Source organism: Fistularia commersonii, chromosome 10 (assembly GCF_037954325.1).
Source record: "Fistularia commersonii isolate RoL2024-O1a breed Wild chromosome 10, RoL_Fcom_v1.0, whole genome shotgun sequence".
Classification (NCBI taxonomy): domain Eukaryota; kingdom Metazoa; phylum Chordata; class Actinopteri; order Syngnathiformes; family Fistulariidae; genus Fistularia; species Fistularia commersonii.
In genome coordinates this window covers 14,135,080-14,160,079 of record NC_141293.1, presented here as the reverse complement: position 1 = coordinate 14,160,079, position 25,000 = coordinate 14,135,080, and the positions used below count along the sequence as shown (strand labels likewise).

At 50.7% G+C, this 25,000-nt stretch overlaps 1 protein-coding gene across 4 annotated transcripts in view; it reads right to left on the bottom strand.

Moving 5' to 3' along the window:
• Positions 1-25,000, bottom strand: part of bbs9 (Bardet-Biedl syndrome 9) — a 103,165-nt gene that overhangs the window by 19,853 nt on the left and 58,312 nt on the right. For all 4 annotated transcript variants that reach the window (XM_086153869.1, XM_086153868.1, XM_086153870.1 and 1 more), the window contains 3 exons: positions 23,511-23,693; positions 20,026-20,284; positions 13,376-13,480 (listed from right to left, as the gene is read on the bottom strand). In XM_086153869.1, the coding sequence (XP_086009995.1) occupies positions 13,376-13,480; positions 20,026-20,284; positions 23,511-23,693 (547 nt within the window). The remainder of the gene's footprint in view (positions 1-13,375; positions 13,481-20,025; positions 20,285-23,510; positions 23,694-25,000) is intronic.

Below are 25,000 nucleotides of genomic sequence, written 5' to 3'. Positions count from 1 at the left end.
CAGAAGAATGAACAGGCCCAAGAAGAAGAAACCAGGTTGCTTCCCGTTTGGTTTCTGCTTCCGCGGGCTCAAGGTCGTGGGTTGAGGTCAAGGTCCAGGTCAAGGTCATCACAACACCTTACAGACACCATTCTAGTATTGGTGTAATGTTTAACAAATCACATTTTATGATAAAAAAGCCTTTTTCATGATGAGATCCTGATGCGTCTCTCACACACACACACACACACACACACACACACACACACACACACACACACACACACACACACACACACACACACACACACACACACACACACACATATGTACGCGCTAATGGCCACCGATAACAAACACGCCCCATTTGAGCCAGTTCACGGCCAATGAGCTCCCCAACTGGCCGTGAGCGTCAATCTGATTGGTCAAGAGCCAGGCCGCCGCCGCCGGGCATCCCTCATCACAAACCGCCATCTTTGACCCTCCCACGCCGTTGCCCTCCGCCCAAAATCCCACAGGGAGAGGCCATCTTTGATGAGGTCGGGCGCTGACGCTAACAATACAGGCCTCGGGGGCAGATACAGAAACAAGCAAAACAAAGGAAAATAAAACAGCAAGTTTAGATTTGCAGTGGTTCTTTGATCTTCCTGCTCCTCAGGAGTTTGAAACAGGAAGTTGTTGGATGTTATCACACATTTAGCGCAAACGCTAGTTGAAAAAGAAACACCAAAAAGAAACCATTTATCTTTTCCTGCATCGCTTCGGGATGAGCCCGCCGTGTGTGTGTGTTTGTGTGTGTGTGTATGTGCCTTGATCTCATGAGAAGGTCACGTCTGGGTCAATCTCTCTGGCTCCAGCACTTCCAGGCTTTATCCCCTTCAACCCCCCCTCCTGGTCAGAGATGCAGCTAATTAAAGCGGTCGATGCTAATTGGGGAGCCAATGCTAATTGGGGAGCGTTGGACAAGCCATCCCAGATAACTTGGACTGATAAAATCATGTTCTTCTCAGGGGCTCGCCTCTCACCTTCTGACACACACACACGGACACAAAGCATCCCACGAGCACACAGGGTTAGCATGGTTTAGCTAATGTATGCACAAAGGACACACACACCCCGCTCTGGAGAATGTCAGCAAGCTCAGTACCGACAATCTGTCAAATGCATTTTCACTTCAAGGTTTGTTGTTTGCTTTGAAGGAGTCTCAGCAAGAAGGAACCAGGTTCTCCTGCATAGGTTCTCCCCATGTTCTCCATCCCTCACCTGCAGTCCAAAAACAGCCAGCAGGTTCACTGGGACAAGTTTCCCTGAAGGGGGTTTGAATCAAGACGATGTTCTTGTCTGTGAACGTTTCCATGACGACGTGTTACTACTACTTTATGTGTTATCAAAAATGAAACTGGAGCAAATGCAAAGAGCAGAGAATGAGATGATTTCCTAAATGTACTGCTAAAACACCTGCACCATGAACACACACACACACACACACACACACACACACACAACCACATACAAACACACGCACACAGACGTTGTAAGAACGTGCACAAAGTGCTCTAACATGATTACGCGCGTTTTGCTCACCACGTAACAACCACTTTTTTCTGATGAAATACACAAACACACACACACGCACACACACACACGCCCAAACCTCCAGAGCTACACCCTGGCTTTAAGGCGATGCTAGCATGCAAACTCCCTGCAGACATTCCAGTGGTTCTGCAGATTGTCTGTGATTGATGGACTCAGTCAGTGCTGGTCCCACTGGGATGTTCCCTGTTAATTACTGTCTGTCGCCACACACACACGCACACACACACACACACACACACACACACAGATCTGATCTAAACATGCAGTGGTTGACAGGATATCAGTGATTGTGTGTCTGCATTCCTTGAAAACGCTACTATGGATACTTTTTTGTGTAAACTGCACGTGTATGTGTGTGTGTGTGTGTGTGTATAAACTTGTGATGCGTGTGGCGACACACACAGACTGACGCCACCACGCCGCGCACCAACAAGCGCATCCCGGAGAATATAAATGTGTTTGTGCGGTTGACCCGTAAAAAAATAAGTGTGCAGGAATGCCGAACCACAGGTGTAATTACACCTCCGTTGCCATGATGTCAGGGACATCAAAGGGTTTCTAGCTGATGCGGGCCGACACGCCAGGAGCCGTCGCCGCCGCCGCCGCTTGGGTCCGAGACACCGGCGTCCTGGACCTATGATTGTAGGAGAGCAAGGCTGCTGAGGAAATCTTCATCCTCCATGGAGTACGTGGAGAACAATTCCAAGCAGAACACAGGGGGAGGAGGAGTAAACAGCAAAGCACTTGCACACGGCGTGCATGTGGACACGGCGTGCACGTGGCCCTTCGAGCACACGGTGACCGTCCCGCCGACCCGGACGTCCTGGTGTCGGCGTGAGCGCTCTGCGGTCGGTGACAGGAAACGGAGGGGTGGCGAGGAGAGAGGCAGGACAGATTGTTCTTGGATGCAGGCGATGGTGCTGCATCAGACCACAGCATCTCAGACCCAGACCGCTGGAGTCCAGATCTGGACGGCTGGAGTCCAGAACCAGACCGTTCCGGTTGTTCCATGAACTCAGCGACTTCTCACTGTCTTTGGGGAGATTTATTTTACTGGATCTTCCTGCGGCGCCCGCTCGCCTTCAGCTCCTCACCAGCCTATCAGACGGCTCCTTCCAGACCCAGCAGACTGATTGGCCGTGATTGGCCAACGTGCAACACACGCGACGTTACACCGCCGTCAGGTGTTATCCTCTATATTCCAGAGGCGCTATGAGAAGGTGGAGGTGGGGCTTAACTTGACGGGTCAGCTGTCAATCATATGGCGAAATCCAATCAGGCGTCCTCCCATTTACACCTGAAGATGATTTAGAGTCTTCAGTGAACCTGCTGACTGGTTTTGGACTGCCAGTAGGAAGACGGAGAACCTGAAGAACCTGTGCTTGGGTTCAGCTGTGAAGATGGACAGAGACGCCTCAAACCATCAGCCTATTGATCAGCTTATTGATCAACCTATTGATTAACATCAGGACAACAAATCGATCCCTGAACAGGGTTCCTCTGGTCCGAGGCCTGTTCTTAATCTCCAGGATCTGTCCCTGAATCCGAGGAGTGTGTGTTTGCACCCACACTCTCTCCGCAACACAGGGAGATAAACACACACCCCCACACTCACACGCACACAAACGTCTGTGTCTGAGGAGACAGATCATTCCTCAGCACACACTCCCTCGAAGAAAAACAACATACACACACACAACACACACTAACATAAATACTGACACACAATGTGTTGCACCACAGAAAAACAGCTGTGTGTGTGTGAGGCCTTCTCCAGGGTTGCTCCCATCCACCAAACTCCAACATATAATACACAGCAGAAAGTGTGTGTGTGTGTGTGTGTGTGTGTGTGTGTGTGCGTTAAACATGCTCATCCTCCCACTGAGCAGTAGACACACACACTTACTCTCGCTCGGTGCAGAGGTCAGGCTTTCTGTCCACCCCTTCCTGTCAGTTTTTGTCTACGTTAAACCCTCTTCCTCCTGCAGCAGCCGGCGCAGCACCAGCTCAGCACATAGCTGCACACCGCGCACAAGTGTGTGTGTGTGTGTGTGTGTCCGTCGCTGTGTGTGTGTGTTTAACATGTGCATGTGTAATCCGGGCAGCACAAGCGTGTATTTGCACATTCCTGCAGCGCCCCGTGTCCATCTGCGTGCCCGCAGAAATGTCACCAGTATATATTGTGTTTCTAAAATACACTGCATGTTGTGTGTTTTTAGAAGTAATGACCCCCCCAAACACACACACCGCCCCCCGCCCCCTCTCCCCTGTCCCATCCCCTGTGGCTTTGGCTATTTGTGATTTCGATGACTGCGTAGAGAAAGCCAGATACTTCTGGGTGAGTGGCCTGGGGGTTGCAGGTTGGATTCCCAGCAAGAAATCAGGAGGGGAAGAAGGAAAGATGGAGCAGGAGGGGACCAGGACACACCACATGTCCTGTACCGAATCTGTTCGATGTTGCGGGTATTATATCAGGTGGAAATAGGAGAAGAAAATGTGATGAAGATGAGAGGAAAGACATGAGGGACGGCTGAATGATTCAGGTGGAAATGACCAAGGAGGAGGGAAGGTGAGGAGAAGAGGAGGTTTGATGGGGAGGAGATGATGAGGAGAGAAAGTGAGCAGAGGAGGAGAGGAGGCGCTCTTCATTGTCACGGTCAGAACATGTATCCATTCATTCTGGTGTGTGTGTGTGTGTGTGTGTGTGTGTGTGTGTGTGTGTGTGTGTGTGTGTGTGTGTGTGTGTGATTTCCATGGCCCAATATTTGCCATGGAGTGAAGCCCGGCCTTCAGCCCTCATGAAGGAAACTAATCATGTCCTGTGCGACACACACACACACACACACACACACACTGGACAAACAGTGTGAAAAGGAGCAGTAGATGGAGGTGGATAGATGGAGGGATGGATGAATGAATGGATGGATGAATAGATGCTTCTGCTTGTTTTGCTCTCTCTCCTTTCTCTTTAACTAATCACATCAAAATGGAGCCAAATTTCAAACCAAATTAAGCTCATATTTACAATTATTATTTCAATCTATGATTCATCAATTAATTGGGTTTTAATGAGCAATTGGACAGTGCTGGATGATGATGCAAAAAAACTGTCCAGTTCTTTATCAAAATAATGTAATATATAAAAAAAACACCCCAGCCCAAGTTGGAGTGACTCGCTTTTCCCCAAAATCCACATATCACATGACCTACGGGGCTCCGCCCCTCAGAGGCCCCGCCTCTCAGAGGCTCCGCCCCTCAGAGGCTCCGCCCCTCAGCTCCCATATGACCAGAAGCACAGTGGCCATCTTGACCTGCCTGGAGGGTTCCAGGAAGTCTGGACCTGTTGTATTACTTATAAGCAATTAACTATGACTAAGTCATTCAATTACCACCTTCATTAGGTAATCACACCTTAATGAAGGTGTCATTATTGATCACACAGACACAAACACACACACACACACACACACACACACACACCTTAACAACCTTTGTACTACTTCAGTGCCCCTGATGGTACAGGGTGCGTGTGTGCGTGTGTGTGTGTGTGTGTGTGTGTGTGTGTGTGAAAGCATGTGTGTCCAATAACTGTTGACCCGCAATGACGCCCCATCATCACAAACACACACACACACACACACACACACACACACACAGGGACACAGTAAGTTTTTATAGGTAGTGACAGCTGACGAACACCCCCCACCTCGACCTCCGACCGCCGCCGCTGCCTTCTGTAGCCCCCAGCTAATTGACACGTCTCCTCTGATAAACTCTCTCTCACATACACACACACAGACACACACACACACACTCACAAACACAAACGCACACACGTGCATACTTGAATATGCCTTTTGAGAGCAGAGAAAAGGCCTAAAGGTTCAAGAGGAACGTCTGATAGCAAACACAGAGGGGCTCTTGAACGACCCCCAACACACACACACACACACACATACACACACACACACACACACACACACACACACACACACACACACACACACAAGCAAAACTCATTTAACCCCACTGTTAATTAATAAAGTATCAGTCGTAATTGTAGTAGTAGTAGTATATCAGAAGATTAAGCGTCCAGTGAAAGGGAGGAGACCTTCTCCGTCCAACATGTGGTACCTATTGGATTTCGCAGAGTGTGTGCGTATGTGTGTGTGTGTGTGTGTGTGTGTGTGTGTGTGTGTGTGTAGTGGGGTCCTTCCCAGGCCGGCGTGGAAAAGTAAGTACACTTCACAATTCATTGCTTCCTTCTCGCCAAATTAAAGGCCCCTTGTTTAAAAAGAAACGGAGGGGGGAGGAAAGGCAATAAAAAGGGTCTTTATTACCCAGCAACTACATGCTCATGAGAACAAACTACAGCCCACGTTCACGTACGATACCGATAATCAATCAATACCTTGATTGAGGATTGTTGCCCCCCGGAGGCTCCGGGGACCTCCGGGGGGCGCCGCTATCTCCTTGCACCGACGTCAGACTCCTGCCGCGGGTGGTTCAACACGGTGCAGCCGGAGGGAAGCTGGATTTTATACCCACCGATACCAAATAACAGATCAATAACATGCAGTACTTTATTGCTGCTAATAGTCAATAATAAATTATTAATTTAATAAATTAAATAAGAGATGCTTTTATATCCATCAGTTTATCCACATCCAATAATATTCTTCCAATTATGTCTAAATTATGATCATATAAAACATTACGATATAAACAGTTTAAATCAATTAAAATCAATTAATGGATTCCGGGAGCGACAAGGGGTGGAATCATGCCGAAGACTAGCGTAGCAATTAGCAGCTCTAATGACTGCCGTTAGCCAGGCGCAAACAATCACATTCACTTTAAGTGGGCGATGCATTAGCCAAATGCTAGCGATCAGAAACATAATAGAAGTGCCACCGATTAGCTAATAGGTTTGATTCATCATCACCCCCCCCCCCCCCCCCAACACCATCAGTGCATTAGCCATTGGCTTTTCCAGAGTGGTGTGTCAGTGTGTCTGAATGACGTGTTTTCTCTCTAGGAAACTTTAACACGGACAGAAGATTAAAACTAACTTCAATCCAAACAATTCCAAATCCAAGCAATGACTTGCCTTTAAGTTGGTTTTAAATTTTCAGGACGTTCACCTTCAAAATTAGTACTCAGCCAGTGTAGTGCTTCAATCCCAGAAGTACTTCTCATTGAAAAATGCGAGACATGAAGTATTAAAAAGGATGGACCCTGAGTCCGGAGCATTCGATGGACTCCCACATCCCATAATACTGCAGCGATGGCCTTAATGTAAAAAGCAGCAGGGGTGTGTGTGTGTGAGACAGAGATACCCCCCACCCAAACTGCCCCCCCAAAACCTGCCTGGAAGCAGCACTTCCTACTTGGGAGTCCCAGAGGATGAGCACCCCCCCCCCCCCCAACCACCCTGTCTGAACAGACACTCCAGCAAGATCATCACCATGCTGCCACATGTTCATACAAACACACACACACACACACACACGCACGCGCGCGCACACACATGCGCGCGCGCACACACATCTGGGTTTCCACCTCTGCCCCCCACCCCCCAGCCCCTCCCTTGTGGCCATAACTTAACACAACAAATCAACAGGCGTCTGATTAACGATACCGCTGGGGGTCACCTCACCCCCCCGCCCCGCCCCGCCCCGCCCCATGCTCCTGCACGTGCATGTGACCTCGGCGAGGCTGCATGCGCACGTGAGCTTCCCGTCTGTCCACTTCTTGAAGGACAGGAGCAAGAATTAAGAACGACAAATCGTCATGCAGAAAAACTACAAACATCTGATTGGAGAACACACTCCCCTGAAGTACTTTGGACTTTCTTTTTCAATGTAATCCAATCCGACCCTCCTCTTCATCTTCATTGTGGCGCATCGGACGGCTCTTTTCTGTCCTTGCTGCTGTTGAGGTTATTTCCAGGAACTCCAGGGGTTACTATGATATCAGGAGAAGGCGTTGCTAGGCAGCCAGCGGTGCAAGTTCTCCGACCTTCCTCCTCCAGCGACTCTGGGAGTTGTTCGGAAAAAAAGTTTTGCCGGAGGTTATCGAGGAACATCATGGATCCTCATGCCCCCCAGCCAGACATCGCCTGACAACCACGACCAGAGCCACCGGCTAACAGCTAACATGCCACTAACATTTCCAGGAGCTCCTTTATTGATACAAGCTGGTGTTTAGCCACAACACTAGCCATCCGTGGCTAATAGGCTAATCAGCCTCGCTCCCCAGCTGGCTCATTGGAGAATGTCTGAGTATTTTTCTCTCATTCATCTGCTAATAACATTTTAGGCTAGGGCTAAGCTAACCAAGTCGACTAGCTTTACTGTGTTAGGGTTAGTGTTAGTGTTAGGGTTAGGTAACTTTATTATGGGATGCATTTTTTTTCCCCCTCGCAATCTCACTTAGAAAGTTCTAGGTGGTTTCTACCATTGTCTTGTCACTTCCTATTTCAGTCTAAAATCCATCTTGCTAAAGAAGTTAGCATAGCTGCTGCAAACCAATCATATGATGGATGCTCGTATGCCGTGCACTGTCGTATACACAGCAGCCTGGTGTGCACATCCTCATGCGAGAGGTGGCGAGCGGTGGCTAGGGGTAAAGTTAATATTTTTTCACATACTCTGATATTTCTACTCCATTTCCTAGTGGCACCCCAACGCCTCAGTGACCCCTGGGGCTCAAAGTCACAGCGCCCCCTAGTGTCTGGGAGGGACAACTGCTCCCGGACACGACTGGCTTTCATATCGGCTGCCTCCAGAAGGATTCAACAATAATAGGACACGAGGTGACCAACGGGACTCAACGGCTTCCGTCAGGATTAAACACACACACACACACACACACACACACACACACACACACACACACACACACACACACACACACACGCCGGACTTTCCGTCCCACGGTGCCACAAGTTCACCAGTATTAGCTGACACTGGTGCTCGAACCAGACAACAAATATTTGTCCTCATCTCCCTCCCCGCCACTAATCACCAGGAGCATTAGCCGCGGGCCCAGAATAGCCCATCAGATAGCAGCGGCAGCGGAGGCAGAGACATTAGCGGAACATTACGGCTCACATTAAAGAGCCGAGTGTCTCATCAGTGCTCCGTCAACACGCCGCCGGGCCAGCAAATAGCTGCGGCGATGGAGTGATAGCCGGCTGGCCGGGGCACACGGCACCCATGGGGCCAGAGCGCTGGGGCTGCCACCTAAAATGCTGCTGAAAAGTTGCAGGTTATGGGGGGAGGAAGGGGGTTGGGTGAGCGGCGAGCAGGAAACTTCCAGGAGCCACCGACCCTGTCAGGAAGGCTCTGGCCGCCATGGTCACTTCTGCACACCGGGGTCACGTCCTCGCTGAGGGGAGGCGGGGGAGGAAAGGGGGAGGAGGGTTGTTTCGACACAGTGGCTTCCCAGGGGCAGTCAAGATTTCTATCTTCCTTCTTTTTCATTCCAGCCATTTGGGGAAACAGCAGGAATCCCGATCAGCAGCTGCCGAGATGATTGGATGTAAATGTTTCAACGCCAGCACTTGTCGGTTCCAGCACATATACATTACATATTTTATGTATATATTTTTGCATTTATCACGTCTTCATTCACTCACTCATCATATACACCCCTCATCCTGCTCACTGAGGGAGGAGCCAATCACAGCCATCACCGGAACGAAATGCGGGGCTTAACCTGGACGGGTCAGCCGCCAACCATGCAGAGAGCGTTCACCCTCTCATTCACACCTCACGATTTAGTCCTCAGAGAGGATTCTGGACTGTCGGAAAATGGCTAGATGATTGACAGCTGGCCGGTGCAGATTCAGCCCCGAACTCCGGCTGTGATTGGCTCCCGTCCCTCCAGCGGGATCAGAGCCTATGAGACGGTTGTTTCCGATGAATCCCCTGCAGGCTCAGACGACATTTCTGTGACAAATTCATCGTTCATGGAAAGGAGTTCATTGAGGACCGTTTGACACACACACACACACACACACACACACACACACACTCATACATATACATACACACTCACACACACTTGCACACGCACTTTTTACCCTCCATCTGCAAGGACACTTAACCTCTTTGCACATATTTGTGTGTGAGCATGTCTGTCTGTCTGTGTGTGTGTGCATGGCCAAACAAGGATTCATTCTATGTCTGTGTTTTTATTCACGGGGGGGGGGGGGGGCTGGGAAAAGAGAGGCCTCTATCTGACTGACACACACACACACTCGCACATGCACGCACACACAAGCAGATCTATGGGTCAGAAATACTGGCTTCAGCCCAGCAGGATCAAGTCCAGGATGAGGAAACCTGCTCACATTCTTGGGTGTGTGTGTGTGTATGTGTGTGTGAGTGTGTGTGTGTGTGTGTGTGTGTGTGTGTGTGTCTGTGTATGTCTGTGTGCTGCTTAGTCATAAAAATTCCACCACCATCCATTAAACCCGTCATTTCCAGTTTGTTTTCTCAACACTAATTCAGGATTTTTAAAAGGGGATTTTATTTTGAAAATCAGCAAATCTATTTCCTGTCTGTGAGGCAGGTGCATGCCAGGAAGGAACATCCTGGTACTTTCAACATGCAGCCCACTAACAGAGGAGGCAGATAGCGGATGCAAACACACCCCCACCAGCGGGCTAGCAGCTAAAGGTAACTGCTCACACATCTGCATGCTGGCCCATGCTAGCAGCTATGGTCAATGCATGAGGGGCCGGGTTAAGAGACGATGATGCCCTGTGGGGTCAAAGGTCAAACAGTGCTCTACTGTGTGAGTTGTAGGTGGTGAGTGAAGTCTGACCAGGTGGCCAAAACCACCAAACACACAAATACACACACAGAGACTCCTCTGTAGCACTATGACGACGCTAACCCTAACATTCGAGTGGGACGCCCCTTGCTGGACACAACGAGTCCTTCATCCTCTCCAACCCCACTATGCTAACCCCACTAGCCCCAGGTCACCCTGCGTCACCATGGCGACGTGTCCACATCCGCGAGTTTACCGGTGCTTTTCATTGATGTGCAATACATTTGTGTGTGTCTTGGATGCTCGTGTGATCCCAGGTGGGCTGCAAGAGGAGGACGGGAGGAGGAGATGCAGCAGCGGTAAAAGGAAAAAAGAGGAAGGGACACTGCACCTTTTATCTCCCTCCTCTTTCATCCCTCCTTTTCAAGTAGGAGAGAGAAAGAGAATGGGCCACTTCTTTCTCTCTCTCTTCAAAACAGACAGCTTTTGATGCTTTTCAAGTCAAATAAATGTGCTTCCCAACTGCTGTGCAAAAAGGTGTGTGTGTGTATGTGTGTGTGTGTGTGTGTGTGTGTGTGTGTGTGTGTGTGTGTTGTGTGTGTGTGTGTGTGTGTGTCAGTCTGGCAGCTTGCCTAATTACCCCCCAGTATCAGACAGGCAGGAGCTCAGTGCACTTTGTCTGAAACATTAGTACTTTGAAGGGACGGCTTCTCCACCACCTTCTCCTCCTCCCGGCCTGGTTGTCATGGAGATGCCAGCCTGAACCCAGATCAATGTGATCATCGACCTCACCGTCCCGGTCCGATCTGAGGTGAGGGGTAATATCCTGACCCTCCATCCCATAATAATCTGGACGTCACATCTACCTTCATCTGTGGAATTTTTTTTTTTTTTTTTTTTTTTTTTGTGTTTTCTCATCCCGTCTAAAAAGGAGGATGAGTCTGGACATGACCCTGCCCCCCTTCTCCATTTCCCTCTGGTTTTACGTGGAAACCGCAGAGCAGCTCTCCAGGATTCCAGAGCAAACAAAACTAATTAGGGATCATTTTCCTTTTTATTCTCTCGCTCTTTTTTTTAACTCTGCCTCACGTCGGAGGGGAGGGAGGGAGACAATAAAAAAAGAACTAAAGTCCCAGGGATGAGACAGGCTTGAGTGGAAGCCTGGATCATCAGAAGAACAACAGGAGGAAAAAAAGAGAGGAGAAAGAGAGGAAATGAAGGGGAAGTGAAGACAAGAAAGAGAGAAGGTGGAGAGGAAAAGGAGAGAGGCAGAGGAGGTGACTGGAGGTTCAGAAATCCCTGGACCAAACATCTCGGCCAGCAGAGGATCCACCACAGGCCTCGCACAACTTCCCTACACGGCGATCGCCACAGCGTCATCGCACTTTGATCGTCACGGCGAAGCAAGGGTTTGACCCGCGGAGCTGAGCGGCGAGCATCTGGCTCCGCCCCCTCAGCTTCAGGACGCACAGTCACACCTGTCAATCAAAGTCTGAGGGGAAACAGCCGTCTGACGCTAAACCTTTGAATCAACTCTATTTAACCCACAGAGGTGTGTGTGTGTGTGTGTGTGTGTGTGAGTGCGTGTGTGTGACACATGTGACACAAACAAGGACACACTGAGAAAGGTGCGAACACTCACCTCAATGTGTGTGTGTGTGTGTGTGTGTGTGTGTGTGTGAGTGTGTGTGTGTAGAAAAAAAGCATACATACATGGGTGTATAATGAGCTGTGTGTCGCCTTCTGTCTCGCACACCTCCCCTTCTCATCAGGGGCGACGCCAGCAAGGATTAACCATACACACATACACACACACACACACACACACTCTCTCTCTCTCTCTCTCTCACACACACACACACACACACACGTACACACACAAACACACACACACACATGTGGGCAGTGAAGCCCATCAAAGCGAATCTCCCCGTCCTGGTTTAGTGAAGACAAACTATCATAAAACTCAGATTTGTTCTCAATGCAAACCAGAAGCCTGTCTCTGGCTGCAGACCCCTGTGTGTGTGTGTGTGTGTGTGTGTCTGTGTGTGTGTCTGTGTGTGTGTGTGTGTGTGTGCATTTGTGTGTGTGACAGGGACAGGAGCCAGGAAACAGTGTGTGTTTGTTTCATGTGTGGAGGCCATCAGACCATGGCTTTGTCAAAACGTCTGTTGAGAGATGAAACTAATCAGTGCCGGTCAGTGGTTGGAGCCAAGATGGCGGCTGGCGGTAAACGGGTCAGCGTAAATGTAAACATTGCTGCTGAGGAGACGGGACTCTACGTGGCTCCCTGGGAGTGAAGAAGAAGAAGAGGATAGGAAGAGAACCAGTGTCCAGACCCCTGAAACAGGAAGTGGCGGTCCTGTTCCTGTCACGCCTATCACAATAACCACTGCACCCGCGTCCTGTCAATCATCCTGATCTGCAGGGTCTCTCTAAGACACCCCCCATCTCCCTTCAGGAGAACATGGTCCAACCCAAGACCCACCACCGGGTCAAGGTTCATGTCTCAGCGTGGACAGAACCTTCCTCCAGAGGTGGGTTTGAGACCTGTTACTATGGTTACTGAAAAAAATGACGTTCCATTCAAATCCAGATGCAAGAGAACCAGTCCACCATGAGCCTGCACCGTGCAGAGGCCAGAGAACCGGTGCTGGTCCCACCTGACAAGAACCTTCAGAGGTTCAACCTGACAAGAACCTTCAGAGGTCCCAACTGACAAGAACATCAAGAGGCTCCGCCTGACAAGCACCGCGCTGTGACCCAGGTTCCAGTGGAGACCAGAAAGGTAAACAAGCAGAGGATCCGTGACGGCGCCGGAGCAGAACCCCATCTGACGCTGCAGAACCCGAGTGGGAGCGACACTGAACAGACGGGTCGGGGGTAGACGGGGGTGGGGCAGTTGGCGAGGGGGGGGTCATTATGGCGGTGAGACGGACAGTGAGCAGACAGCAGTGACAGGCCGGATCTCCTGCTCCCCACCGGATGAAGAGCCAGGAGGAGCTTCTCGTCCTACCTTTCTTGACCTTCTTGGACGGCTGCTTCTTCTTGATGAACTTGGTGGCCTCGGCTGGAGGTTCCTCCCCCTCTGCTGCCGCCTCGGCGATGGTTTCCACGCCTCCTGAGACACACGAAGGACACGTGTCAGTACCATTCTTCTGCATCTCCACGTTTTTGGTGTCCTAGGAGTACGCGCAGGCTAACGTGCTACATCGCTAGCCACAGCATGCTAACACACACTCTGAGGGGACAACACAGGAGTCAGATCTCACACACACGTGCAAACTCACGTACACACGCACCCTGCTGGTCAACAGCGGTATCAAAGGGAGACATGGAGGTTTCTCCATGTTCTCCTGCTTGGGTTCATTTAGGATGTGGGTGTGGATGAGAGGGTGCACCTGTGATTGACAGCTCCCCCGTCAAGGTTAAGCCCTGCCTCTCACTTCCAGGTCAGTGGTGATTGGCTGCAGACCCCATGTGGTGCAGACAATAAATGGATGAACAGATGAATGGATGAATCTCTCTACTCCTTGAGCTCTTCTGTGAAGAACCCTGTTCCTGGTCGGGCTCTAACGAGACGGTTCAGCGTTCAGAACCACCACCACGTTCGTTAGCCTGTTGCAAGGTTAGCGGGTAGCGCCCTGATGCAGTCGCATAAAAAGGAGAAGCATTAAAAGTTCCTAGACTGGAATATTCAACTGGGTGAACTGGTGCTGGGGGTCTACACGTGTGTGTGTGTGTGTGTGTGTGTGTGTGTGTGTGTGTGTGTGTGTGTGTGTGTGTGTGTGTTTGTTACATGGGACAGACAAAAGGGGGGTGGAAGTTGGCAATTGTAGGACGTTTGTAAATGTTTTGGGATGTTTGACAGGCTGGAGTTTCATATTTGAACATGTGGTTTGTCCGTGTCTGTGTCCGTGTGTGTGTGTGTGTGTGTGTGTGTGTGTGTGTGTGTGTGCGTGTGTGTGTGTGCGTGTGTGTGTGTGTGTCAAAATCCCTGCTAGAATCCCACGGATCAGCCGGGCTTTGGGGAGCTCCTGAGGTCCATGAATTGGACGCCTTGTCTCTCCGGCGTCTCCACCTCTCCGCCCCCCTTCATTCCTCTCCTCCCATCTGCTCCTCTCCTCCTCACCCTCTCCTCTCCCCCTCTCTTGTATCCCTTCTTTTTTCTCCTCTCCCTCGTTCCTTCGTTCCCACATTTCCTCCTCCTCCCCTCATTCCTGCCTCGCTCCTCATTTCCTCTCCTCCCTGTGGATTGTGTCCAGTTTCATGGTACTTTCATTTAACATCCACTACACATAATGCCTTTATGTGCCTGAGTCTGTGTATGTGTGTGTGTGTGTGTGTGTGTGTGTGCGTGTGTGTGTGTGGGTGCATGCTTGTGCATGTGTGTCACAGAGACTGTGCGTCTGCTATCATGTCTACCTTAATGTGTCTGAGAATGTGTGCGTGTCTCCATCACCCCCACTACATATGTGCTGGTGTGCCATGTGTGTGTGTGTGTGTGTGTGTGTGTGTGTGTGTGAGTGTGTGTGTGAGTGTGTGTGTATGCGTGCAGATTAACCTAAACCCTCTCTAATATTTATCCTGGCCTTTTCTAAAGCCAATCTTGTTCTCTTTGGTGAGAGCGCAGCATGTGGCTACACACACACACACACACACACTCATACACACACACACACTTGTTTGAAATGGGATATGCCTCGCTCTTAATTGGGCAGGTGTTTTTCTAAGGCGAGTCTTTTTTTTTCTAAACTCTGTCTTACACTTTTCCGGGGAATGTGAGAGTCTATGTGTGTGTTTGCGTGTGTGCGCATGTGCATGCACGCATATGTGTGTGTGTTCTGACCTTCGCCTTACATCAACATCAGGTAAGGAAATGGCCCACCTCTGGAGCGCCTTGCTCCGTGGGCCAATCACACACTCCTCAGCGGCAAGCGCTCACACATTCCTGATGCTCTCTTTAAATAGTAGGTGTGTGTTGCCGGCTCAGGGCTGTGGTGTGTGTGTGTGTGCGTGTGTGTGTGTGTGTGTGTGTGTTTCTCTCAGTTGTGGTGGGTCTATATTGGTCCGGCTGGTCGGGTTATCAGTTTTAGCTGAGCCTGTGGTGCAGACTCGGCGGGCGGCACCGCATCACGCTCTGACAGCGGCCCCGCATCCAGGAAAAGCTGCGGGACAGAACGCGACGGCGTGGTTGTTCGGGGCGATCAGCCCAGACCATAATAGCAACGGGGGCGATTGTCACAGTGACGTGTTGTCCAAGTTCCTCCACCAGCTCCGATTGAGCTGCAGCGCAGATCCTTGCATTTGTAGGTCACATGACATCAAAAGGCAGATCAACCCCCAGACTTGGGGTGTGTGTGTGTGTGTGTGTGTGTGTGTGTGTGTGTGTGTGTGTGTGTGTCCATCCAGGACCCTCCCCTCCCTGACCCAGGTTCATCACAGCCTGAAATCCAGCAGATAAGGATGAAAAAGTCATCCTGCCACGGCCTCCTATACGTGTCACACCCGTGCCACTAAAAAAGTCCCAGGGTTTGATCAAAATTCTTTTTATCTTCTTTAAAATGTAAAACTAAACTTTTAAAATACTTTAAAAGGTCAAGTCAGACAAACTCCTTCAGAGCGGCCCTGCAGGCACGGCTGCTCCTATGGACCAAACTACTTTCAAATAACAACCACTTTTGGAAGGTCAGCGTCATCTTCTCTTGGAGAGCGTTGAACGCAGGTGGACTCTCTGATTTGTATCCATGGCAACAACGGCGTCGCCCATGACGACAGCCATGATGTATGGGAGTAGGAATCGGCACGCAGAGGAGCCCAGCCCGCGCCACAAGGATCAGATGCAAGGGAAATTATGATAAGGAGCTTTTTCTTCTCTCTTTTCTCTCTCTCTCTCTCTCTCTCTCTCTCTCTCTCACACACACACACACACACACACACACACACACACACACACACACACACACACACACGGGAAAGGTGAGAGCATCCATGACCCTGTAAAGTCCCTGACTTCCAGGTTCATAGTCCAGGGAAGGGACCTGCTCTGGTCCAGATGAAACCTCCTGCTGGTCTGGTGATGTTCTTGCGGACGCTCAGGCGGAAACATGCCTGCAAGTGCTATCGGTGGATATGTACAAGCTGCCGGCCAATCAGGACACAGCACGGAGTCACAGGTTTCAGGATGCTGCAAGGTTTAGAAGTGGGACCCGACAAGGAGTAGGGCTTGGGCAGGTCCTCCATGGCCTTGGGTGGAACTCATGGGGGTAGTGTGTGTGTGTGTGTGTGTGTGTGTGTGTGTGTGTGTGTTGGGGGGATGAGGCCGCCCGAAACCCCAGGCTCTGTCTCGGCTCGGCGCGGAGACACCAGCACATTCCTGCTTTATTCTGGGCTGCGGTCTGAAGACGACACACACACACACACACACACACACACACACGCACGCACACACACACACACACACACACACACACACACACACCGCTGCCGTCCGCAGCAATCTGGCTGCGGTTCCACGCTATTTCAATCCTGCCTGGATGTACACATCGGACGCACGCCCACACACACACACACGCGCATGCATGTTGGAGGGCTGGGGCTTTTGATAACGCACATCAAAAACAGGGGATGCCTTTGATCGAGCTATGTGTGTGTGTGTGATACCTGATATCTTTTGTCTAGGTTTCAACACCTCCAACACACACACACACACACACACACACACACTTCGTCAATGCCCCCCACTTTTACTTCCTCCTGTTCGGACAGTCAGAGCGGGCACCAGCGTCTGATTGGCTGCCGGCCGCCAGGTGACCGTAGGCTGGCTGGCGGACGGAGGCGCCGCCATGTTTATATTTAGCGCAGGGGAGCCGAACTCTTCAATTTGGAAACGCCAGCCAATCAGAATGGAGACAGCTGCCGTGGATCATACACACCACTTGACCTGCACTCACACACACACACACACACACACACACACACACACACACACACACACACACACACACACACACACACACACACACACACTTTCTTCTGCTGAGCACCCTCTGAACTCACACACACACACACACACACACATGTTTGTGTGTGTGTGTGCGTGTGTATGTGTGTGTGCACCCAAACACAACCCATCCTCTCCCCTCTCTTTAAGTCTAAAATAGAAGGCGGCCCCAAACCACAGCTACCAGTGCAACACTGTGGAAAGAACTGCACGCGTGTGTGTGTGTGTGTGCGTGCGTGCGTGCGTGTACATGTGTGTGTGAGTGACTGCTTGCCTTCAACTGGACTGTGAACATAAGCAGTCTCCTCTGCCTTAATTGATAGCGACAGAGGGAGATGAAAGGATGGGATTAGAAGGGAGGAGAAGGAGGGATGGGAGGGAGGTGAAGAGGAGGTGAAGGAGGAGGGAGGGAAGCGATGGAGAGATGAGATGGAGGTGAAGGATGGAGGGGGGGGAAAGCAGAGATGAGAGGGGAGGAGAAGGATGGGTGAGATGGAGATGGAGGGATGAGAGGAAAGTGAAGGTAGGCTGAGAGGGAGGTGAAGGACGGATGGAGGGAGGAGACAGTGTTGTGTTCATTCATTCATTCATTCATTCATTCATTCATTCATTCCTCATCATGTCAATCATGGAGAGATGCCAGACTGGAGAACGTGAGGAACGTTTGGGAGGAACGTGAGGAGAACCTCCCTACCAGCAGAGCAATGGAGGAGGCGGGGCTTAGACACAATGCCATAAATTCAACTTCGAGAGATAAACTGTGTGTGTGTGTGTGTGTGTGTGTGTGTGTGTGTGTGTGTGTGTGTGTGTGTGTGTGTGTGTGTGTGAACACGCGCCTCCCTGCATGAGCTCAGTGTAGCTGACAGTACCGTGACTAATGGGCCGCATGATAAACACGGCTGACTTCACCAGGTGTGTATGTGTGTGTGTGTGAACATAGTGCAGCTGTTCAAGCCAGCTGAAGTGCCTGATGTGTGTGTGTGTGTGTGTGTGTGTGTGTGTGTGGGGGGGGGGGGGGGTGTCAGGTGATGGAGGGAATGAGAAATACACAGATTACGATGTGGATCACATTAGAATTAGCAGCTAAATTATCACCATGTGCACGCTAACAGGAATTTGCTTTCTAATAAATAATCCAATGTGATGACTAGTTTGATTATTGATTATCGGTTAAAACAAACAGCCTCATCTGACGTTCCAAGCGTTCTCTTGTTGATGTTCAATGTGTTTCTGTATGAAAAACACACACGCAAGCAACCCACATACACACACATCTCCAACGGATAAAGTGGAGCTTGTTGTGCATGATCTGAATGTCTGTGTGCTTCTCTGTGCGTGTGTGTGTCTGTGCATGTGTGTGTTTGTTTGCGTGTTGAGTGTGTGTCACACAGTGAAATGATTTGCGATGTTATTTGGAACAAAAATAAGGGTGTGTTTACGGGCGGTTGAAAAGGCAACATCTGAGACAGCAAATAAATGAACTGTTTACTACGCTGCAAGGTGTGAGTGTGTGTGTGTGTGTGTGTGTGTGTGTGTGTGTGTGTGTGTGTGTGTGTGTGTGTGTCTGTGTGTCTGTGTGTGTGTACAGGAGTGTTTGTGCCAGTGTGAGTGCATGTGTGAGAATCTTTTTAAGACCAATAGGGAGACAGCAAATGAGGCAAATATAAATGTGCGCGCGCGCGCACACACACACACACACACACACACACACACACACACACACACACACACACACACACAAATACACACTTCCCCTCTCATCTGTTAACTGTTAATTAGTGTTAAGCACTGCAACACTCACTCTCTCACACAAATTACATTGATAATTCCAGAAGACAGTGTGTGTGTGTGTGTGTGTGTGTGTGTGTGTGTGTGTGTGTGTGTGTGTGTGTGTGTGTGAGAGAGAGAGAGAGAGAGAGACAGCACTAAATATCCTTCTCAATAAAAGCTCCTCTTCAGATTAAACCGACATAAACCAACCAGGCATCTGATGTCCAGCAGGCATCTGAATTGTTCTGAGGAGGCTTCTTTATCGTAAAATTGATAAATATACACACACAAACACACACACACACACACACACACACACACACAGACATGGAGGGCGGGCTATGACTGATAGTCCTGTCAGAAAGTCGTCTGTAAGCTTCAGCTGAGACTCAATGATCCGTAAGGTGTGTGTGTGTGTGTGTGTGAGAGGGAGAGCCCCAATTTACGAGTGTGTCTGTCTAACCAAACAACTGTGTGTGTGTGCACAGTGTTAGTGGGAGAGCTCGCTGACTGGGCTGCATGTTTTTTCCTGATGAAGCTGAAAAACTTCATCAGGGGAGCAGCTTATATGAGGTGAGCATGAGCGCGCGCGCACACACACACACACACACACACACACACACACTCACACAAAAAAACAGGCCTTGAGGCACTTTGGTTTTCTCATTGTTTCATGACAATGCTTTTATCCGCTCATTTATCTTTCATCGAAACCATGTATCCAGCCCACAACGCAATGTAAGTGTGTGTGTGTTGAACTTTCGGAGAACACGCAGGGAGAACCTAGGCAGCAGAACATGGACCTTCCAGACCCGTGTATCTCTACCTTGTGCTCAGTGTGTGAAGCCCCCACCCATGCGTTTCCATGGAGATGCCGGATATGCCACACTCACCTGGAGCGGCCAGGCTCTGGACCTGTGCAGGGACTTGGACGTTGGCTTCGGAGGCCAGGCTGAGACGTCCTCCCTTGCCGATGCGGTCACACAGCTGGGCGATGTGCTTCTTCAGGCGCTCCGTGTCCCGGGGGAGCCCCAGCGTTGGCGGGGTGGTGGCGGCGGCGGGGACGGCGGGGACGGCCTGGTCCTTCGGGCTCCGCGACAGGCAGGTGCGGAGGAGGTGGGTGACGGCGGCGTCACAGCTCTCCTCCCAGCCCTGCGGAACACACACACACATCGGATCACTTCTGGTCCGAACACACACGTCCGTCGCCGCCGTGGCGAATGACTCGACCGGCTGTGACCATGGCAACAGGCTACACTGTTTCCCCGGACAAAGCAATCGATTGGATCTGGGGGGAGTAGAATTCAGGGTTGTGTCATGGGTGTGCTCCCCCGGTGGCTAGGAGGGGACGTTCACTTCCCGCTCTGGACTTGAATGTGAAAAAAAAAAGGGGGGGGGGGGGCAGCGGTTGCCATGGTGACAAACCCTGGAAGAGATTCTTCCCTGGAAGAGGAACATGTGAAGGGAGGAAGAGGAGGAGAAGATGGATCTCTTGATCTCTGTGTTTTTACAACCCCCTTGACATTTATAGAAGAGCAAGAATATAATAAATCATGTGCAAATTTACAGGCAGCACATACACGCAGACGCACACACACACACACACACACACACACACACACAAGGAGATGAGAGGAATGTCTTCTGTCGTTCCTGAGATCAGGATCTATCTGATCTTACACACGTTCCTCCTCCTCCAACCCATCCCCCAACCCTGGCCTGCACTCTCAATGGGCCAGTTTGTGTGTGTGTGTAAGTGTGTGTGTGTGTGTGCGTGTGTGTGTGTTGACAGGTACCCCCCCCAGCCGCCATGCTGATAGGCCTCTAATGAGCCTTAATGACAGGTAATCAGGTCTGCAATGATGATGATAGAGAGACAGAGAGAGAGAGAGAGAGAGAGAGGGAGAGAAAGAGAGAGAGAATATGTTGGGGTGGAGAAGAGTTGGAGTGATGACAGATGAGAAGAAGGATGTGAGAGAAGAAGACTTTGTGGTGGAGGAAGAGGAGGAAGAAGAGGCCGACCAGTTCCCACCACAATGTCTCCCCAGGTCATCGCATTGCAGCAGGTTCCTGTGGAAACATCCTTGTGTGGAACGGGTATTGTGCGTATCTGTGTGTGTGTGTGTGTGTGTGTGTGTGTCAGGATTCACCCTGATCTGGGGTTGGGGGGGAGGATGGACCCTGTCCAGGAGAACCCTGGGCCTGGAACCACGGCGGTTCTTACACCAGCTGTTCTCCACAGACCACCCACTGCCCCACTGCCCCGTCTATCACCTGGGCTTGGACACGCTTTCTATCTCCTGCCTGTAGGCCAGCGGTGGAACAGTGAGGTGAAGAACAAGTGGTCCAACATGACCTCCACCTTCTGGTTATGAGTTATCAGGATTATTGCGAGGCATCTTGGAGAACATTTGGAGAACCCCCAGTAGAGCCCGCTGCACCTTCCGGTCCAGCAGAACCCAGAGCGTGATGATCCGGGGGAAAATCATGATTCTCCTGACGGATCTTATATGAACCTCCTCCTCCTCACTGGAGAAGGAGGAGGAGGAGAACCCAGGAATGCAGACGGAGGGAGGAGGACAGGAAGGTGGAGGAGAACAAAGTGACTGAAGACAGACGGCTGGGGGATTGGGGGGAAGAGGAGGAGGAGGAGGGAACAAAGAGGGATGAGGACGATGAGTGAAGAGATGAAGGAGGTGTTCTGGTTGACCGGGACTCGATGGGACGTGGCGGTGGATCCTGCCGTGATGCCTCCTCTCCGTCTCCTCCTTCCATCCTTGTCGGGAGGAACCCCCCTCCCTCCCAGAAACATCTTCAGACAAACGTGCCAGAAGCTGCCCGTCCAGGAGCCTCACAGCTGATATCCAGCGGACGTCTTTGGCTCCCAGCTTCGCATCGTGGCCGCTGAAGGGGAGGTGGAAGTGATGGGAACGGGTGCGTCCCTCCTTTCCATCCATTCATCCAGTCATCCATCCTGGCATTCATGTGTCCCACTGACTCAGAATGACCCTTGGTGCACGCCGGCCGGAGGTCAGAGGTCAAGGTGTGTGTGTGTGTGTGTGGGGCAGAGCCACTCAAACATGCTAAATATTAGCATGGAGACTTGAGAGTGAGTGGAAAGTGTTCCCCCTTCGTAGGGAGAAAAGTGGAAGGAGGGAGGAGGGAGGGGAAGAAGGGGGGGCGGCGAGTGGATGCGCCTCCATGTTGATCACTGCCAATTCACCTTAGCTCCATTAATTCCATTTAAAATAACAGATGATGCCACTGGCTAACTGCGTGTGTGTGTGTGTGTGTGTGTGTGCGTCATCCATGGCAGGAGAAGATGCAAGAACTAAGTTTCTTTCTCCTCCGGATGACGTCACCTCGGATCCTCCTGTAGACAGATGGGCTTGGCGGCCTCTCAGGGAGGATTCTCCTCACACCTTCTCCCTCTTCTTGTCCTCTGAGAGCTCTAACAGGCCTCTGACCGCTCCAAAGTAAACGTCCGAGAAGGCTTCTCTTCATCTGTTCCTCCTTCTTTTCTTTTCTTTTGGATAAAACGTCTAATATGGACTGATTCTGATAAGTCGAAGCATAAACTATAAATCCAGGCCCTGACAAGGATAGGAGACAGATGAAGGTGTGTGTGTGTGTGTGTGTGTGTGTGTGAGTGTGAGAGAGAGAGAGAAAAGACACTGTAAATAGACTACATGGTAATGAGAGCTTCATGGACTTGATCAGAGGGATGGAAAAACTAATACTGGTAACACACACACGCACCCACCCACCCACCCACCCACACACACACACACACACACAGACTTGGTGTCTCTGTGGGGTGAGAAACTTCAAAAGCCAAGCTGCTGAAAGTCTGTGTGTTTTTTTTGCATCTCTCTCTCTCTCTCTCTCTCTCTCTCTCTCTCTCTCTCTCTCTCTCTCTCAACCACACACACACACACACACACACACACACACACACACACACACACACACACACACACACACACACACACGTCTGATTGCAGGTCACGGGGTGAGAGCCTTTCACACTCTGACCTTTGGCGACCTTGACCTGTTGTGTAGTTGTGAGTGTGTATCCTTTGAAACACACACACACACACACACACACATACACAGTGTTAATGCTTAAATCATAAACACTCCATGGTCCTTGAGAGGAGAGTGTTGAGTGGCTGAGTGTGTGTGTGTGTGTGTGTGTGTGTGTGTGTGTGTGTGCGTAAATGAGCGCTCCTTTGGGAACAGAACTACTTAATGTATTTTAAAAGTTTTTAAAGTGTGTGTTTAAGCCTGAGTGTGTTTACCGAGCCGGCTGCCGACGGATGGACGGACACTGACACGTTAATGGCCGGTATGTATGAGTGTGTGCGTGCGCGCCCACCAGCTGCGGCGTGTCCTGCAGCAGCGGCAGCAGCGTGGCCTCCAGGATGGCGGTCTGGTCTGGGGTCAGGCCCTGCCACAGCGACAGCAGCAGCACCAGCAGGTGGGTGGAGCTCCTCAGGCGTACGAAGGCCTCCTCCAGGAGGACCCGGTTCTCCTCCGCCGCCTCGGCCAGGGACATCACCTGTCGGGGGGGACGGGACAGTACCATCTCAGCAAAGGTCTCGGGTTCTACCAAGGACCGATGAAGATCGGATGTCATTGTGATGTCACAGAAAGTAAAAGCAAACAAACTATCAGCAGGTGACTCTTGGAGCTACTGTATTGGCAGTTGAAGTAGTAGTACAAGAAGTAGAGGAAGCAGTAGTAGCAGTAGCAGTAGAAGCAGTATTAGTATTAGTAGTAATAGTAGTAGTAGTAGTCCTAGTAGTCCTGGAGGTTCCTTCATTGTGATTCTCAACCCATGACTGTTGGAGAACCTGGAGGACAGACTGGTATGCAAAGAAGCCAACATCTCCCAGAAGAACGACCACCAAGTTCTCGATTCTTGGATCATTTTTTTTTTATTGTAAAGTATCCGAACCCCTGCAGAAATGCCGAAAAAAAAAAAACAAAAAAAACACGACCGGCCTGAAACGTCGGCTTTTCCTGACGACATCGCAGGCTTAATACCTGTTGAATAACATCACTGATTACTTCCTGTCAACTGTAACCGACTTTTCCGTAATTAATGGATTTGTTCTGTGAAGTCAAAGATCGATCGGCGGTGGATCTAAAAGGCTTCCGCGGTTTCCACGGAGACAACGGATGATCAATTAATTAATTAATTAAACAACCATTAAAAAAAAAAAACCCTCTGATTTTACAATCAGAGAACAATCCAAACGCCAAACCCCCCCGGGCTCAGCTGCTTCCTTCAATTTGTCCGGATTACGCAGTGAGTCTGTGCAGGCACACACACACACACACACACACACACACACACACACACACACACACACACAAATCCCGGCGGTTCTTGTGGATTTTCTCTTCTTAAACCCGAGGAGGAACAAAATCGAAACCAGAGACGTAATAAGTTCCGCCCGTCGGTGTTAACGGAACGTCGGCGTGCGGTTCTGCGGCGGCGTGCGGCTCCAACGACGACGGCGTTTAGAGACAGACGTGGTCCAACGGAAAGAAAGAGGAAGCTGAAGAAACTGCGGCGGTCAACCTCCTGGTTTCGTCGAGGAACAAGTGGATACACGGCGGGACTGATGACCTTTGACCCCCCCCCCCCCCAGCCGGAGGTCAATCCCTCCGTCAGAGCGATGACGGGGCAAGATTGATGGACGACAAGAACGGACAGGCCGCTGCGGCAGGAGAGAGGGATGGACCACGGAGAGAGTGAAAGGAGGTGAAAGTAGATCCGCGCCTAATGGAGGAGCAGCGGCAGCGGCGGCGCTCGGGCCGGGCCGGCATCAGTGTGTTTGACAAATGGATTCAGAGCTC